Below are 12328 nucleotides of genomic sequence, written 5' to 3'. Positions count from 1 at the left end.
TGTGTTAAAGATGAAATGGAGGTTTGTGGAAGGCGACAGGGGGCCGGCGGCTCCGCTCCTTACCTCGGGGCTCGGTTCATGTTTGGGAACAGAAACTTTAGAAACTGTAAAATGTGGTACTGGTGACGGGGCCAGACCAGTGTCCACGTGGGGGGAGATTTCTGTTGTTCTCTGAATCTGGAGCAACCAACAGAATTTATTGAGCGGTTAAAAAGTTGAGACTCTATTTTCAATATTATCATTGACAGATTTCGTATCATCACTAAGCTCCTCAGACCTGCGACACCTGGACTCTGTGCTGCTCTGAGGTCACAGCGACGTCAGCCGGCGGTTCAGCAGCCACTGATTTCACCGCAACTAGTTTCTCTGCAGTTGCCTGCTGCCTCATCTCTACAGCTTCCTCTTTCTCTTCCTCTTCTTCAGCCAGGCCGCTCTCGACATGCACAGGCTGACGGACACGAGCAAGGTCAACAGCGGCCACTACAGTGGCCACCGCCCCGGCTTTTTTCCCTCCCTCAGCCTGGAGACACAACAAGCAGCGCATAGATCTCAGGACATCCATGGCGAGAGGACAGCGGCGAGTCACTCGACCAAAACGATTATTATACAACCTATCAACAGCTCTATTGCCATGACAACATGCATAAGGACATCAGAGAGAAACAAACGGGTTAAAGACTGACAGGAAGACAGAGATGTTCTGTGATGGCAGAATATTGTACCATGTTTATCTACATAATCTATAATCTACTGATTTCGATATTCAGTGGATTTTTCCAGACAGGCATGAACGTCACATGATTCATTCAAGGGCCGTCATATAGTTGAAAATCTGATGATATTTTACAGTTTGTGTCTGGTAAATGATACATTTACATTACAGTTGCCACAGCGATGCTCTTGTTGTCCAGGGACACAAGCTTATCTTGACACAGTCACAACATCGACACATGAACATGATCACACCACGTTAGTCAACTCACACCTAACAGTGCGTTCACTGACATCATGTAGATTTACAGGGAAAAACAGCCTGCAGGTGCAACTAAAGTCAAACAAACATTCCTCATGACACATGTTCACACCACAAAGCTTAAAACAGACTCCAGCACCCTCACCTCTCTGGTGGCGGCGACCTGCTGCTCCCAGTGCTTCTCCATATGCAGCTGGGTGCTGCTGCTGACGCTGCTCATACTGGTCAGACCGGTGTAGGCAGCCTCGGCCACAAAGTCTCCCCGTTTCCAGGGTGGCAAGACCTCAGCACCGGCAGATATCTGTGAGAGGAGGCGCGGGGGGGGGGGGCAGTGAGCGTCTCCATCCGGCTGAGGTGTATGAACGCTGATCGTCTTTATATACAGTCAGTGATTGTCTTTATATACAGTTACTGATCATCTTAATATACAGTGGCTGATTGTCTTTATATACAGTCAGTGATCGTCTTTATATACAGTCAGTGAGCGTCTTTATATACAGTCAGTGATCGTCTTTATATACAGTCATTGATCGTCTTTATATATAGTGGCTGATTGTCTTTGTATACAGTCACTGATCGTCTTTATATACAGTCAGTGATCGTCTTTATATACAGTCACTGATCGTCTTTATATACAGTCAGTGATCATCTTTATATACAGTCAGTGATCGTCTTTATATACAGTCAGTGATCGTCTTTATATACAGTCGCCGATCATCTTTATATACAGTCACTGATCGTCTTCATATACAGTCTCTGATCACCTTTATATACAGTCGCCGGTCGTCTTTATATACAGTCAGTGATTGCCTTTATATATAGTCAGTGATCGTCTTTATATACAGTCGCCGATCATCTTTATATACAGTCACTGATCGTCTTCATATACAGTCTCTGATCACCTTTATATACAGTCGCCGGTCGTCTTCATATACAGTCAGTGATTGTATATACAGTCGCTTTGGCTTTCTATACAATGTTCTGCCGTTTTTTATTCTGTTTATTAATAAACAAACTTTTCCTCCTCAACAAACGTAAAAGCGTTTTACATTTATAATTAATTAAAATTGACATTATTATTTCAGCAGGAGGATTAGTTTGGAAAACGGACCCTGAAGTGTGCGGATGTGAACTACTGGTCAATGTTCTCACCTGTTTCCTGGTCATGATGGGAGACCTGACGGGTCTGATGGGGGAGACGGAAAGTCGGGCGGAGGGAGAGACGGGTCTGTAGACGACACACAAAGTAACGTTAGGGAAATTAATTTTTTCCATTAATAAAACATCTGATCATGTCGGTCGTTAACAGGTCGCCGTCTCGCTGACTCAGTGGCAGCAGTCGTACCTGACAGGTGTGGGCGTCGGCCCTTTCACGTGTCTGACAGGTGAAGGCGACTGCTGGCGTCCTCCCGTCACCTTGGAAACAAAGGACTGTGGTGACTTGGAGGTTGGCTTCGGGGGAACCCGCGGAGGGGTTTTGTGAGCCAAATGCTGAGTCATCATTCCTCCTTCGACGTGCATCTCCATCATGGCGGAGGCCTGGAAACTGGCCTCCACCTTCTGAGGAAGAAACATTAATTTATATTAATATTTCATTATATTTATCTGTTACATTTCTAAAATCGTTGTGTGGTAAGTTTTCCCTTTTCCAACAACATAGAACGGGTTCTGCTCAATTTAGAGTATTTGGACCAACATAAATAGGTTCAGGAGTCAGGACCAGAGATATCAGATTTCCAAGAGCAAACCGAAACGTCATCAGCGTCATTTTCTACAGGTAGGTTACAGGTGATCAGTGTGATCGCTCTTCTTCTCACTACTGTCCTCGTTTAAAGACACATCATTCATTACAACCATCGTCGTTCCTCATAGTTATTTCTGAAACTAACCAACCCACTGCGGAGGAGACATTTTACTTCCTGTTTACTGTGTATGTGAACGGCGACCAGCGTGGACTTGTGTGGACGAAGATCTTTAGAACCAGTTCAAGAACCAGAGCTCATTTGGTGGAAAAGACGATGAGTGATCTGGATTAAAGTCCAGATCTCCCTGACTCTCACCCTCTGCACTCTGGTCTGGGAAGTCGCCATTTGGGATGTGGACACGATAATCTTGGTTTTCTTAGTCGGTACAACTTCCTCACCTGCAGCAAAAATACCAGAAGGTTTAGGCTGATCTGGATCCAACATCAAGATTACTCTCAGAAAGTAAGAGGTCTATATTCAAACAACCAAAAAAGATTGAAAGCGTTGGTATAAATTGTCTGAGGTCCTCACCCTGAACCAGCAGTTCTGCGGTGGAGGTGGCCCGTCCGCTGCTGTTGGTGGCAGTCACAGAATACGTCCCAGAATCCTCTGGGAAGGCCTCAGCGATCAGCAGACTGTACAGGTCTCCGTCCTGGAGGATCCTGAAGTCGGCCGAGCTCTGGATCTCGGCTCCCTCCCTGTAGAACTTCACCACAGGAGTGGGGATACCGGCGACTCGGACGTCCAGCTTCACCTGGCTGCCCTGTCTCACTGAGGAGCTCTGCAGCCTCTGAAGGAAGTTTGGAGGTGCCGTCTCCGCTGCAAAAAGAAAATACATCTCATGAGCCTGGTTTTAATGTGTTAACTGTAAAGTCGCCTCACAAGGGAGAAGAAACTATCTAAAGATCCAGTCGATAGAAACAACATCTTTAAATGAAACTTAAAGGTGAGTGTGCACATATAAAATATTTTAGGTTGGAGAGAGGAGGATATGAGTCATTTGGATGCTTTAACAATAGAAAATCACAATTATTCAAAATATGGGAGCAGAGATTTGGATGAAACCTGATAAGAAATGTGTCAAAACAAATTCCTAATGTGGGACCATTTAAAGGTTTTATCAAAATGTACACAAGCAGATGTAGGAATGACTTTAATCAAATGAATTTGGAATTTAAGTCTATGAGACATAGAAGCATATAAACACTATCTAACTAACACTATCAATGTAAGTAATGAAAGTAAAAGATCACATCTTCCAAAGTCACTGCATCTTTTCAAGATTTTCACTTAACGATGTTAGAAAACATTTGACTGACTAACTCATTTCAGCTCTATTTATTTTAACCTGGAAAATTTCATGAACAAAATCTAATTCCACAAGACTGAAAGATGCAAACATGGACATGTGAGAATAAAAATAAACCAAAAATGATCAGGTTTATTATCTTGTGGACATGTGAAGGACTTTGACACAAGATCCTTGGTCCAGGTTCAAATTGTTCATCACTTATTAATCCCGAGATTCCTCTTAAGGAAAGTTATGCTGCAGCAGCTGCATCTTAGTTTTATCACTGGATAAAGTAACAGGCCTCAACCAACAGCTGACAACAGGATAAATTTAGACTCAGACACACAACTTCCTCCTTCTACTTCTCTGAGGAGACGTGGCTTATATTCATATTATCTACATCAGTGTCGCTATTTCTGCAGCCTGTGGTTTACTACCTGAGGTCTCACCTGAGGTTACTCCTACCTGAGGTCTCACCTGTAACGAGGAGATAACTTCTACCTGAGGTCTTACCTGGAATGAGGAGTTTACTTCTACCTGAGGTCTCACCTGTAACAAGGAGTTTACTTCTACCTGAGTTCTCATCTGTAACGAGGAGATATTCTACCTGAGGTCTCACCTGTAACGAGGAGTTATTCTACCTGAGGTCTCGCCTGTAAGGAGGAGTTATTCAACCTGAGGTCTCACCTGTAAGGAGGAGTTATTCTACCTGAGGTCTCACCTGTAACGAGGAGTTATTCTACCTGAGGTCTCGCCTGTAAGGAGGAGTTATTCAACCTGAGGTCTCACCTGTAAGGAGGAGTTATTCTACCTGAGGTCTCACCTGTAACGAGGAGTTATTCTACCTGAGGTCTCACCTGTAATGAGGAGTTATTCTACCTGAGGTCTCACCTGTAATTAGGAGTTATTCTACCTGAGCTCTCACCTGTAACGAGGAGTTCAGCGGTGCTCGTGGCTTGTCCAGCACCGTTGGTGGCTCTGACGGAGAATCTTCCGCTGTGTGCGGCGGTCACAGTGGGGATTCTCAGAACAGCGCGGCCGTCGCTGAACAAGATCTGAACGCCGGGCAAAGCGGCAGCGGTAAGAACCTGGCCATCACGGAACCAGCTCACCTCAGGAACTGGAGAACCTGCAGGAGAGGATCCAGAGATCCGTACTGAGTGATGAGATATGTTTCATATAGATATTGTTTTTATCTCTTCGAGTTCAGTCCGCTGGTAAATCCAATACGTCGCGAAGAGTTCTACTCTAGCTTAATCAAAAGATTATATTTAGTTAATTTCAGCCACAAAAAAGTTGCACGTCTGTGAAGAAGACACGGAACAACAGAGTCAAGTGCATTTTACCACATAATTTACTCTTCTGTATTATTTGCATGTCAATCCATCAGGAGGTCTAGGATCAGACTCTATAAATAATAATAATAATAAATAATAATAATAATAAATAAATAAAACCAGAGGATTCTTACCACTAACTTGAGCCTCGAACGTCGCGGCACTACCCTCTAGTGCCACGACGCTCTGCAGCGGCTGCGTGAATGTTGGCGCCTGTGTTGACATGATGGTCGGCACCCTGCGGAGAAGGACAGGCGAAAAAGTAATGGTCAGAAGAATAAATAAATAAACCAACAAGAGAAAATTCTCCTAAATCACATCCTCTATATTTTGCTTCTACAGTGACTGAAGTCACTGCTTCATTCACACTGTAACCAGACCAATAACACAGTTCATTTATAAAAATGATTCTAGAGACACGTTTACACTGGACGAAGACACAGAGGAAGAGTTCACATGGATTCACCACTTTTAAAGATTCGCAGAGGAAACCACAACATTTAAAAAAAGGAACCAACTTCCAGTGTGAAAAACTAAGTGAACCAAAAGATTAATACAGATTACAAAATGTCTTTATTCTGGAGAAAATGTTTTATTTTCATTCAGGCCTGAACTGAAATGTGTGAAACATCAGATTCATCTTCTTTGATCAGGTGTTAAAAAAGGAAGTTGTGTCAAAAAACTCATCAGAAAAAGTAAGGAGGTTTGTATCTGTACTGAAACTCTTATCACTCTGCTGTTCAGGTTCTGATCGGAGAATGAATCCACCTGCTGAGAACCTAAGACACTGAGCAGGTGAAATGAGGAGAACTAGTTTCAAGTTTAAAGGAGCAGATCTGATCTGATGCACTGATGAAAGAAGTTAACTGACGAATAAAAACTGTTAATAAACACGAGTGTGAAGAGTTGTGATCTCAGCGAGGGGACAGCATCGTCCCTCCTGTCATACATACACCTGACCACACCAACCACCGGAGGGCAGCAGGCTAACGTTTGCTAATGAGAAGTTAACAAGTGCAATTCATCCTGAGGAGAACATGAACGTCTGAACCACATCATCAGAGTCCAGCTGAGACATGACCAGCTCCACGATCCACAACCTGCTCCTGGTCCACAATCTGATCCACGATCCACAACCTGCTCCTGGTCCACAACCTGATCCAAGATCCACAACCTGCTCCTGGTCCACAACCTGATCCACGATCCACAACCTGATCCACGATCCACAACCCAAAACCTGATCCACAACCTGCTCCATGATACACGATCCACAACCTGATCCACGATCAACAACCTGCTCTTGGTCAACAACCTGATCCACGATCCACAACCTGCTCCAGGTCCACAACCTGATCCACGATCCATGATCCACAACCTGATCCACGATCCACAACCTGCTCCTGGTCGACAACCTGATCCACGATCCACAACCTGATCCACAACCTGATCCACGATCCACAACCTGATCCACGATCCACGATCCACGATCCACAACCTGATCCACGATTTACAACCTGCTACAGGTCCGCAACCTGATCCACGATCCACAACCTGCTCCTGGTCCACAACCTGATCCACGATCCACGATTCACAACCTTATCCACGATCCACAACCTGCTACAGGTCCACAACCTGATCCACAACCTGATCCATGATCCACGAGCAGGTTGTGGAATTATGTTTAAGTCATTGCTGAAGTCATTTTTTATGAATGTGGCTCATCAAAAACATAAAAATATGTAAGGTTGTTTCTGTATATGAACAAAGTCACCAACAGATTATTGTGAGACAAACTGTTTATTAGTTATTGTTCTATCATTACAGTGTTTTACTGTATTGTATTTTATTGGAAACGGAATAATTTAAACTGACAAATGTATATTTACACTGTAAAATGATCACCATTGTAAATAACACCAACATTTTAAATATTAATATCTAAATTTGTTTTAGTTATTTGATAGTGTTAGTTAATACTGTCTGTTTGACAAACACGTACTGGTTCTTGTCCAGGATAAATGTCCACGACATGTCATGACCTTTGACCTGCTGACGGGGGTGGGTGGGGGGGGGCGAATCTCCGTGGCGTCTGGCTGATAAACACCTGTTTCACTTTGTCTACTGAAGATTATTTTACTCATCAATATTTCTGATAGACAATGTTTATTAAAACACACTAATATGTGTAATATATTTTAAGTTAAAGTACAAAATCTAATTTTGGTATGAGGTTTTATATTTTTTATTTATTATTCATAATTCATTAATAACCTGTGTCATTGTTTCAGAAGAGCGGAGTTTAACTGTGAAAGTTCCTTACTCACTGAAACTGTTCCAATAAAACAATAATACAAACAGTTATTAACCTCAGATTGTGAGACTTGTTTCTTATGAATCTCATGTTTCTGTAACTGTTGTAGTTTCAACAGAAATAACCTGTAAAAATTGGATTATAAATTCAATAATATCTATGAATAAATCTTTATCAAACCAAACATGAAAACATGCTGATGAATTTTCATTTCATTTCTGTCTTCTGAGGGTTTTGAAACATTTACGTTATTTTATGAAAATGTTTCATCCACTACTGAAACAAAACAACTACATATCATCGTCGTAATAATTAAATGTAATAAAACTCAAAAGTTGATTCTCTTTTTAAAAATATATCTATTTCTGATATCCACTTTGCTGCTGTAACAGCCTTAAAGGAAAAAACTCATCTCATGATTTACTTTTATTCAGTCGATCAAAGATAACTCAAATGAAATGATCAACCCCAGGTTGAACATATCACCTGACAAACATTGTGTTGTTAAATAAACAGCAGAAAGTTTCATCCTCTGTTTGTATTTGACAGTGAAAATCAACAACTTCACATCACTGACACACACACGCACACACGCACACACACAGTAAAGTAAATTAACTTCTACAGGATCGACAGCTGCTCACTCTCCTCCAAAATAAAACCCTTTTCTGTGGTGTCGGAAACTTCCTCCTCACAGAGCTCTTAAATTGGTGGGGGAGGGGGGAGGGGAGTTTATCTAACACAGGACACCCACACTAAAAATAACCAACCCCCCGTCCGCCGCCACACCTCAGTTTGATTGACAGTCACCATGTGGCACATAGCTGGAGGAGCAACTGATAGCCCTGCTGCTGATTCCCTTAAAAAGCCATCAGCAGCCCAGCGACAGTCCACTGAGATGCTCTCAGCAGCTATTCTGGGACGTCCCATTATAACCTTCAACATGGAAAAGAGGCAAAAAGCCTCTCATGCGTCAGAAAAGTGACCAACATCTGCCTGAGAGTCAGGAGACAAACGTTAACGTGAGAATCCAGCAGGCGTCAGTCAGCTGCCGCTCGTCAATCTCACACTCTGAAAACTTCTAACACACTTACTTGTCTGTGCAAGGATGCCTGAGCTGCCCAAGGAGGGCCGCTTTCACAAGATCCAACCTCTGAATCCAGACAGGTTAGAAAATCCAAGAGGAGAAGAGCTGAGCCTCGAAGGAACTCCACAGAAAAAAACAAAACTACAGGCCGAAGACGCCGTGTAGTTTTGTTTTTCCTTCTGACAGCAGTTCCTCCAGCCGAGGCGTCCAGGCTGGGAACTCTGCTCAGAGCAGACAGACGTCCGACGGGGGGCTTTATACCGCTGTGACATCACACTCGACAGGCCACGCCATTGGTCCCACTCCCCCTACAGGGACGTGCAGGGAATCCTGGGAGAAGAGGGGAGCCATTTTATGTCGCCAGTCACACCTGTCATCTTACCAACAAGTCTTACCAATTAAGACTTTAAATTTGATCCAATCTATTAAAAAAAAAGAATTGATGTGATTCACTGAAACTTTATCTGCAACAAAACATAAATCAGAAAAAGATGATACAGATGTCTGTCGTCTGTGTCGTCTGATTTATGTTTTGTTGCAGATAACGTTTCAGCGAATCACCTCATATATTTTATGAAATTGATAATTTGTGGTTTTATCCTTGATGAAGAAAACTTGTTGGTAAGATGACAGGTGTGACTGGCTACATAATAATCATAATATGAATATTCCATTAAAAACAGATTTATTATTAGAATTTCAACCAAAACTTTACAGTAGACGTGAAAGTGTGTGTGTGTGTGTGTGTGTTTCAGTCACTGCATCATGTACAGTCCAATGTGTGTGGGCGACTTATGATGATGTCATAACACTGACATCACCTGTGTCGTCCATGTGCATCAGAACAACAGTGTCGCCACGGAGACGATATCAGCAGAACGATTCTCTCCTGTGGGATCCGATCACACTCCTGAGCTGCTGCCACAGGTCTCCAGCTGTTCTCCAGCTGGTCTCCAGCTGTTCTCCAACTGTGGTGACTCGTGACTCGTGTCCTCCCGGCTGCAGCCAATCACTGACACATCCAGTGATGACATCACATCAGACACACTGCAACTTAGGCCTGTAAACAAACTGTATTGTCCTCTTCACTTCCTGTGATTTGAACTCCACAATTTGAACTCTGGGATCAGGACCAGTCCCCGATTCTGACCAATGAGACGTAAATACAAATACAACCAGTCGAAACAATAACCTGATCATTAATCTCTGCTCTGCTCCGTAGATTCTCCTACACACTACGAAGAGAAGGTTAGGGGAATTCAGTTGGTCGTAATATGCACCTTCACCACTAGATGTCCCTGAATCCTACACACTGGCCCTTTAATTGCTTTACATTTAAATGAATTCCACCTTAAGTGAAGCAAACAACTTACACACAGAAGCTGCATCAAACATAAACTTCTTCCTCGTTGTAAATGCAGTTTGGTTTATTACCATGTGTAGTTTTTCCTTTTTTAAAAATTTCTTAAATGAGCTGAGGTTAAAAAAAATCATCTGACAACAAAATAATAATTAATTCAGATTTCATTTTAAATATGTGGAACTCTCATTAGAATATGATCAATATAACAGGAACATTGGTTACACACAGATTGACCATGTTTTCTGTTTTAGGTCCATTAACTCACCTGGTAACCAACATTAATTGACAGTTGACAATTATCATTGGATTTTTCTTTATCTTTCTTTATCTTCTTTATTTAAAATTACAGCAACATATTTCCCAAACTCATTTATATTTTCAAATAAATTTAAATGTATTGTTTGGAATATGGTATGCTCAACAAATATGATGATTTATTTTTCCATTTAAACTGTTTTTTATGGTTTAATTGCAGTTCTCATTAACATTCAAGTTGCAAAGATATGTCATGTAATTGTGAAAAAAAACAAAATTAAGAAGCTTTAAATACTGATCTGATTCAGGTTTAAGCTTCACTGAGGAAACACACTCACTTTACTTTTAGTATTTTAGAGTTTGTACCACCTAACGGAAACAGGAGGTAAATCCAGATATCCAGCTTCCTATTATTGAGGTTGTTGAGTTCCCGTAGAGGAAGAGAGATGTTAGAGTAGCATCAGGTAGAGCAGCCACAGGAGAACACACAGTGTCCCGAACCACGTCCAGTCCACAGTGATGGTGTCCAACACTTTGGCCACTAGCCACCTATCACCGGCTGTCTGCTGTGAGTCGTCACGCTTGGCAGCTTGGGCCTCGTGTAACCCGCCGTCTGCGTCCGATTCCACTGAGATGAACAGGAAGTGTTTCCCGTCCTCGCAGACCAGCGCTCGGCCTGGGATGTCAGTTGACACGTCTCCATCAATAAACCTGGAGTGATCACGATGACAGGAGGTCAGACAGCACGGCCCCAGAGCCTGCGGAGGCCTGACACAACACAGAATGTGTTTAACCCTGACAGCAGCACCAGGAAGATGTGATGTGTTTAACTCGATCATGCAGTGGTGTTGTTTGTGTCAGAGCTGTGTTAGTTTCACTGCTTCTGTTTTGTTACTGTGGCAAAAACTAAATACAAACCACAGCATGAAGGTCAAAAGCAAAACAACATTGATGTAGAATGATGTCATGTTATTATCAAACTGCAACATTTACTCACATTAATTAAAATATCAGTTCACTTTTCAGCCACATATAAACACATGACTCAACCTGCAGAGTCAATAGTCAGAATGTTACCATTTCGATAATTACTTACACCTGCATTGAAAAATTAACAAGTGTCCTTATTGAACGTCCTCATTTAAAGATATGCTCAAACATCGGCCCTTGGAGAAGAAGATGGATAAGAACTTAAAGATCAATATGAAAATCCTGATATGGGCACAGAGAATAAGCTTTCATTTTCAGCTCTTGCCACTTTTGATGCACTTTAAAGGGGGAATAACAAGACAGAGGTTGAAATGGGTTTAACTTAAAGCACAGCTATAAGACTGGACAGACTGGATGCTGGGACACGCCTAAATTCCGTGTGTAAACATTATTCAAATTTAGACATAATCCAGCTGCAGGACAAGTGTTAATGCAGGTGTAAATTAAAAATCTCATAAGGCTATGTGTTATTGTGGTGCTGGTTGTATGCTACCCACCAGGTGAGCGTGGGCTCAGGTTGTCCTGTCACCTTCACCTCTAGGGCCACTGGAGAGCCCTCCATGATGGTAGCTCTAGACAAGGGCCTGGTGAAGCAGGAAGGGCCCAGTTTAGAGGCTTTTCGCTGGGGAAGAGACTCTGCCTGGGCCTGGGGAAGAGGAGGAGCCGGAAGGGAAGGCCCTTGGATCTGAGGCGTAAGCCTAATTTCCTCGCAGATGGCCATGGGCTGACAAATGTCTGGGTCTTGGTCTGACGTTAGTAAATGAGGTGGAGAGGAAGGGGATGTTACATGCGGGTTAGCCTGCTGAGTCAAAGCTTGGGTCTGTGCCTCAGGCTGAGAACTAGCAGCGGACTTGGCAGGGCAGCTGGAGGTCATGCCAGGGTCATGCACACACTGCTGGGTACAGGAGGAGGTCAAGGACTCATGGTGGGAGTAGACTGTCTGATGGCTCTGCTTGCTACTGAATCCATTATTGCT

General features: G+C 42.8%; 2 protein-coding genes across 12 annotated transcripts in view; both read right to left on the bottom strand.

Annotated features, from left to right (window-relative positions):
• The window catches only part of ttn.2 (titin, tandem duplicate 2), a 188528-nt gene extending 179562 nt beyond the window's left edge, over positions 1–8966 (bottom strand). For 7 of the 10 annotated variants that reach the window (XM_047337120.1, XM_047337119.1, XM_047337121.1 and 4 more), the window contains exons 1-8: positions 8752–8965; positions 5481–5584; positions 4935–5138; positions 3250–3537; positions 3034–3116; positions 2319–2533; positions 2126–2201; positions 1119–1274 (exon numbers count right to left, since the gene is read on the bottom strand). In XM_047337120.1, coding sequence (XP_047193076.1) covers positions 1119–1274; positions 2126–2201; positions 2319–2533; positions 3034–3116; positions 3250–3537; positions 4935–5138; positions 5481–5571 — 1113 coding nt within the window. In that variant the 5' untranslated portion in view covers positions 5572–5584; positions 8752–8965. Of the gene's footprint in view, positions 1–1118; positions 1275–2125; positions 2202–2318; positions 2534–3033; positions 3117–3249; positions 3538–4934; positions 5139–5480; positions 5585–8751 lie in introns of all 10 variants that reach the window. The other 3 variants (XM_047337112.1, XM_047337113.1, XM_047337114.1) reach the window with 1 other exon arrangement.
• Positions 8967–9368: 402 nt separating this feature from the next.
• Positions 9369–12226, bottom strand: LOC124850984 (palladin-like). Of its 2 annotated transcripts, none has more exons than XM_047337124.1 (2): positions 11850–12226; positions 9369–11130 (listed from the first exon to the last, which is right to left on the bottom strand). In XM_047337124.1, the coding sequence occupies exons 1-2, from the start codon at positions 12224–12226 to the stop codon at positions 10812–10814; spliced, it is 696 nt and encodes a 231-aa protein (XP_047193080.1). In that variant the 3' UTR covers positions 9369–10811. The 2 variants fall into 2 exon arrangements, with proteins under 2 accessions (XP_047193080.1, XP_047193081.1); XM_047337125.1 differs by having other exon boundaries at positions 9371–11073.
• Positions 12227–12328: the final 102 nt, after the last annotated feature.

This window comes from Scophthalmus maximus, chromosome 14 (assembly GCF_022379125.1).
Source record: "Scophthalmus maximus strain ysfricsl-2021 chromosome 14, ASM2237912v1, whole genome shotgun sequence".
Classification (NCBI taxonomy): Eukaryota; Metazoa; Chordata; class Actinopteri; order Pleuronectiformes; family Scophthalmidae; genus Scophthalmus; species Scophthalmus maximus.
Note: the sequence above shows the minus strand (reverse complement) of the source record. Positions and strands in the feature narration are given on the sequence as shown.